General features: G+C 57.6%; 1 protein-coding gene across 4 annotated transcripts in view; it reads left to right on the forward strand.

The window, feature by feature from the left end:
- PTPRN2 (protein tyrosine phosphatase receptor type N2) overlaps positions 1–4,734 on the forward strand; it is a 695,060-nt gene extending 690,326 nt beyond the window's left edge. For all 4 annotated transcript variants that reach the window (XM_036999404.2, XM_036999402.2, XM_036999403.2 and 1 more), the window contains one exon: positions 3,185–4,734. In XM_036999404.2, the coding sequence (XP_036855299.2) occupies positions 3,185–3,256 (72 nt within the window). In that variant the 3' untranslated portion in view covers positions 3,257–4,734. The remainder of the gene's footprint in view (positions 1–3,184) is intronic.
- Positions 4,735–6,000: the final 1,266 nt, after the last annotated feature.

Raw genomic sequence — 6,000 nt, forward strand, 5'->3', positions numbered from 1 at the left:
AGCACATGGCTGTGGGGGGTCCCCCCTGCTGTGGCATCTGCAGTCAGGGGCAGAGCCAGGGGCTGGTCTTCTCCGGAAGGGGTGTGCCCTGCCCCATTTGGGGGAGGCCTGGGAGCTGCCCTGGAGGGGTGGTTTCACAGCTGTCTGGGGCAGCCTCTCACGGTGGCCCTGAAGAGTCCAGAGTGTAGGCAGGAGCTCACATACCCACCCGGAAAGAGCGCAAGCAGCCTGGGGCTCTTCTGCTGGCCCTCACGGCCCCGCATGAGAGACAGAGAGGTTCAGGACTTGACCCGAGGCCACTCAGCTTACAGAACAGGGCTGAGCCCCACTCCATGTCCACACCATTGGACGCACACATGGACTGAGCCACATGGGGCACAGTGTTTGAGGCCCCATGCCATGCACGGCCGGTGTGTGTGGTCACTCCACCCTTTCCCAGTCCAGGTGATCTAGCCCGGGGGTCACCAATACCAACCAAAGGCAGCAAGCGCCTCGCGTGTGAGCAGCATGTGGCTGCCCTCCAACCTGGGCTGGCGCACGGGACCTTCGGTTGTCACAGCCGGCCTGGGCAGGGCCACTTCTGTCACGTCCCTGCTCAGCGTGGACACAGGCTGGGGCCAGATACTCACCAGCCTGACCCGCTGGACGTCCTGCCTCAGCCACTCCTCACACTGGGGGCAGCTAACCTGGGAGATACCAGGGCCCATGTCCGCAGGACACAAGTTGTGTTTTAGTGTGTTTTTTTCTCTTTTAGAGCATCTCGGCTCTCTTTCTGATTTCCTGTCTCTGCAAAGCCAGCCAGATCAGACACATTGACCAGGACGCTCTAAGCCCTTCCTGTTAGACAACTGTCGTCTTGGATTGAATCTAGACCAAAGTGGTCATTTTGTCCTTTATTGTATTTATCTTCAAGTGCAGCTTATGCTGTTATTTTAATGGTTTCCTTAAAGTAAACTTCTATGGAGAAAGGACTTCAAACACTGGGCCTTCCCGGCTTGTGTGCCAGATTCCTTCCCTGACTTCTGGGCACCAGTCCAGGCCTCTGAGCTGAGGCGGCACCACTCAAACTGCGGGTCTGCACATGGTCACCACCCGCGACAGGGCGAGTAGCTGGCACCAGGGTGCACTCAAGTGCGGCCACGCAGCCGACACCCCTCCATGACAGAGCAAGGCGGCAGCTCCCACCTCATCGCGGGCCAGCCCTAAGGAGCCCGGCACGCATCCCTCCCGGGACCCCTCACCCAGAGAGACCCACTGCCAGCCAAAGCTCTCAGAGCCACCCAGGCCCAGCGGAGCCCAGGCAGTGAAGCATGCTGCGTCCCAGGGGAGGTCCCCGGGGCTACACCATCCACACTGTAGTGATTGAAACTGTGCCCATGGCCACAGGCCACGTCCCCGTCCCACTTGTCCCGCGAGCCCAGTGTGTTTAAGGGGCCATGATCCAGCCATAGGTGCAGGCCGCCATCTGCTGTCGCCACTCAACATCCCATAAGCACTGGCGGCACAGAATTCCCGTGGGCTCTGAGAAGTGCAGTCCTCGTCTCTTGTGTTGGTGTTTTCCAGCACGTGTCTACCAGGGAGAGCATGTTTCACGTCTTCCTACTCGCCCTTCAGAGGTTATTTCTGAGCATAGACTTCTGCTGGGTCGAGATATAAACGGGCGTATGACATGTACGACACATAAAACAGACTCCCACATTTTGGGTCTTCTACACACTTTCAAGTCATTGAGATCTCGGTCTGTCCACTGGCAAGTCAATGTTTTGAGAAGAAATAGCCTGGTGTGGCTGCTCACACATCATAAACCTGGGTCTTCCCAACGCCTTGTTCCATTAACAAACCACTAGCTCAACGACAGGGACAGGAGGCGGCTTTCTGACAGGTCGGTGGGCCACCCTGGTGAGGCCGGGGCCTGAGCACCAGCCCCCTTGAGAAGCCACGTTCCGGATTCCGGGGAGAGAAGGTGGGGGCCTTGACGCTCAGCGAGGGGAGAGCAGGGCTGGGAGGCGTGGGCTCGCTCAGCTGCGCCCCCCACAGCTCCAGCCCTGACGCGGCTGCCAGCAGAGCGGGCACGGGGGGGAGCTAGCCGTCTACCCTGACCGTCGCCCACGGTCTCTGGGAGGAGGCGCTGACACATGCCACCTTTGTACACGAGGACATTCCTTGGGCGTCAGGGTCAGAGGTGCCGAAGGAGAAGCTGTCTTCTGACCCTAAGTGAGCATTTAGTTATCTTGACTTTCTGTTCTTTAATCCGAGCTAACGTCTGCGTTTGTTTCGTACTGGACATTCAAATGAGAATTCACCCCAGTGTTTTGATCTCCAGCCAGGACCTACCCTGTTACTTGCATCGTCAAGAATTTAAGCCACTGACAGGGCTTCCCTGAGCAAAGGTCCTCAGCTAGATGCTAGTGTACACCATTCATCCTCCGTGGCTGGTGTCCTAGTAAGGGCCTGATGGGCAGCGTCAGGTCTTCAGTGCAGCACTTAGAGGCGGCCACGTGGCTGCTGAAGGACAGGAAGGGCAGGTTAGAGGCAGTGGCCCTGCTCTTTGCTGAGCCCTCATCTTTTAGAGGAACGGGCAGCCCTGACCGCTCCCATTCATTTCTACCTGACAGTCTTGGCGGGTTTTACATGTATGGTGGCGTGTCCTTCCCATGTGCCTGGAGTCCGTGGGCACATGTGCTTTCCCAGGTCTTCTGCTGGGACAAGTTGTGGATGAGACGGTTTCCTGGCAGATGCAACAGTCTGGCTGGGCTGCACCGGCGGTTGACTTCAGAGCAGCGTCGGCCCTGTGGGGCTACGTGAGGCAAGGACGCCCTGGGCGGTGGGGGGACTGGTCTCACGGCGGGCCTGTGTCCGCATGGAGCAGAGTGGCCAGCAGCCGTCCCCACCGTCCACACGGTGGTCCACACACTCAGGAGCAGGCAGGGCACAGAGCCTTGCCCAGCTGCTGCCCTGCCCAGTTTCCATGGGCAGTTTCTCCCACTGACAAGGAGCCTATGCAGTTCGAGGAGCTCTGGTCACCAAACCGGGCCGTGAGCACCTGGGGCCCTACCTTCCTGCCCACAGGGATGTGGCACGTTTGTTTTTTTTCCGATTTCTCTGTGTGAACTAACAGCACGGAGCTGGAGGCCGGGCAGTTAGGAGCCCGCCCCGCTCACACCGCCCCCTCCTTGTCCCACAGGACCAGTTCCAGTTTGCGCTGACAGCGGTGGCCGAAGAGGTGAACGCCATCCTCAGGGCCCTCCCGCAGTGAGGCGCGGCCCGGGCCCGGCAGGCGCCTCTGGGGACCAGGACCTCGTCATGCACCTTCTGGTGTCACTGTCTGGTTATGGGGTCCTTAATGCTCGTAGTCAGCACAGTTTAGCAGTTAAAATGTGTATTTTTGTTCAACCAAATAATGATAAGGAGGTTCTGGGGAGCACCCAGTTACAGGGGGTAGTCGATTCATCTATTTTCACTTTCTTGAGAGAAAGTTAGCTTTCCTTAAAGCACACATCCACATTTTTAATGGCAAACAGTGTCACATTAATGACGCAGTAATCAGTGCGTTCCGTGTGGCCTCCAACAAAAGCTGGCTTGTGACTGAGGATGACTCCCTGCCCCGGCAGGAGACCCGGGCAGTAGGTGAAGGCCACCGGGCAGCTTCCACCAGGAGAAACGAGGCTTTTTCTGCAGTTAGACCGGCAGAACTGTTAACATCCTGCAGCTTTGGGGCCAGGAGTAAGATCGTCAGGCGTCTCCCTTCTGTTCCTGTCCAGGCACTGCCGACAGCCCGTCTCCACCCCCCACCCCCTGGGATAGGCAGGGGCCTCTGGAGCAAACGCCTCTCCATCCCAGAGGGCGCACCTCCCAGGCTGCCACCCCAGGAAGCTGCACTTGGCAGCCAACACTGAGACCTGTTTTTAAACCTAAAACATGGGTTTACACCTTCGAGAACAGGCACAGCTAATGCGTGCTTCCCTGAAGAGCCACCGAATCAGGGAGTATGACCCTGGCAAGTGAAAAGCTCCGAGGGGCCTGGGAAGCGCCACTTCCCACTAGTATCTGTGGGCCCCCTCGGGGAGGCCTTGGCCCTGCTGGCGCCCAGAGCAGGCCACGGTACTTCCACCCTGTTCCCAGAAAGGAGGAGGTGAGGGGCGTCCACGTGGGCAGCTGTGGGATCACAGCAACTGGAAAAAGCAGTGCAGGGTTGCCCAGCCCCTCCCAGACGTCAGAGTCCTGGTCACCTAGGCCACTTGGCTGACATCACACAGACGCAGGCGTCTAGGGCAGGTTTCGGTTTGCCAAAGTAACACATACATCGGATCTGCCGTCGGCCCCAGAGAGAGCGATTCCAGGCAGGCCCACAGGCGGCTCTCAGTGCCACAGGCCCTATTTCAGGGGGGTGCAAAACACCTCTGCACCCTGTTGCTCTGCGCGCCACCCTCTCCGTCTAAGTAGATGCTCATCTCAAAAACCAGCAGCTGGAGAAAGTGGCCTGGCGGGTGGAGAGAAATGCCAAAATATTGTTTATGTCTCTAAATGGTATTGTCGCGTACATCTGCTTTAATATGTCTGTGATTTCTTTCCCAGAGCTATTTCTCTATCTGGAATCTAAATAATTAATAGAAACTAATTTATCTGAATATAAGAAGCATATACCTAACTATAATTTCTAACTTATGTATCAAAAGAAATCCTCCAGTGTGAGACAAATATATTTAATTGTGCCAGATTAAACTTCTGATTTCACATCTGGATGGTCTTCATTTGGGGATGCGAGAGAGCAAGTCTCTCCCACCCCCACCCCCAACATTTCCCAAAGGCATGGGCGCTGTCTCAGATCTGGGTGCCGGGATGCCCTTCTACTTGGCTGTCAGGCTTGCCCTGAGCGCAAAAGCGCTGCTGAGAGGTTTCCGCTAAAAAGTGACAGACAGCCGTGGGCAGGGCTGAGGACGTGGTCTGAGCTGAACACGGCCGCTGAGTGTGGGGCAAGTGCATGGGCGGCCAGCGTGGAGGCCACCTTCCCTGCCCTGGGCACCTGGGGCCATGGCTGTGCTCCAAACACTTCAAACCCGGCCCTGGGGAACCACCCTGCAGTGTGCGGCTGAGGCTGGCCTGCCGTCCTGTCCAGAGACCCTTCCAGCCGGCAGGGGCCAGGGGTGAGGTCGTCAGTCAGCTTAGGGCAAAGTTAGATTCCCGGACTCCCGAGTTGCAGGCCTTGATGTCCGTCAAAATGCTGGCGTCCACTTCCTAGAAGTCAGTCCTTCATATCAGCCGGTGGGCGTCCTGTCACTGTCATCTCGGTCCTGCCTGCCGCCTTTGCTTTGTGCCAGAGTCCTGCCCACCATCTGTGAAGAGTCCACCTTCCACGTGCTGAGCAGTCAGCAAATGGGAAATGAAGCCCTAATCTGTCACGTCTGCTGATTTCTGTGATGCAAACATACCCCCTGGGAATGACTGTGATGTCAGAAGGGGTTGTGGGTCCAGCGGAGGGCGGTGGCCACAAGAGCTACGGCCGGACGAGTGCCAAGGCAGACAGCCCAGCAGTGGGGCAACTGCTGTTTCCTGGGCGACATCATTGCTCAGTTAATACAGGTTATTTTTAATGGTGGCCGAATTTAGAAACCAGCTCATAAAAATCCTAAAGTTTTAATGATCTGGTCCTGCCAGTTGGCACACACAGCTGCGGTGCACCCCTGCCCTGAGCCACATGGCAGAGGGGTTTGGAGAGCTCCCAGCCCAGCTTTCGGCTGTAACAGAGGGGCTGAGCCCCGGAGGGTGGGCCCTGGGCCCAGGCCCCTATGTGCACGGCCCAGGAAACGCATGCTGAGAGACGGGGGGTGAAGGCAGACCAGTCAAGGAGGACCACTGCCACCCCAGGAAGGCACCTGCCTGTGGAGATTCGCTCTTGGTAAGAAATTGCCGAGCACACAGGCGACGGGCCACCCGGGGGCTGTCTAACGGAAAGAGACGCCACACCAGGGCAGCACAGAAAGGCGGTCAGGGACGGGAAAC

Source organism: Manis javanica, chromosome 6 (genome assembly GCF_040802235.1).
Source record: "Manis javanica isolate MJ-LG chromosome 6, MJ_LKY, whole genome shotgun sequence".
NCBI classification, from domain to species: Eukaryota; Metazoa; Chordata; class Mammalia; order Pholidota; family Manidae; genus Manis; species Manis javanica.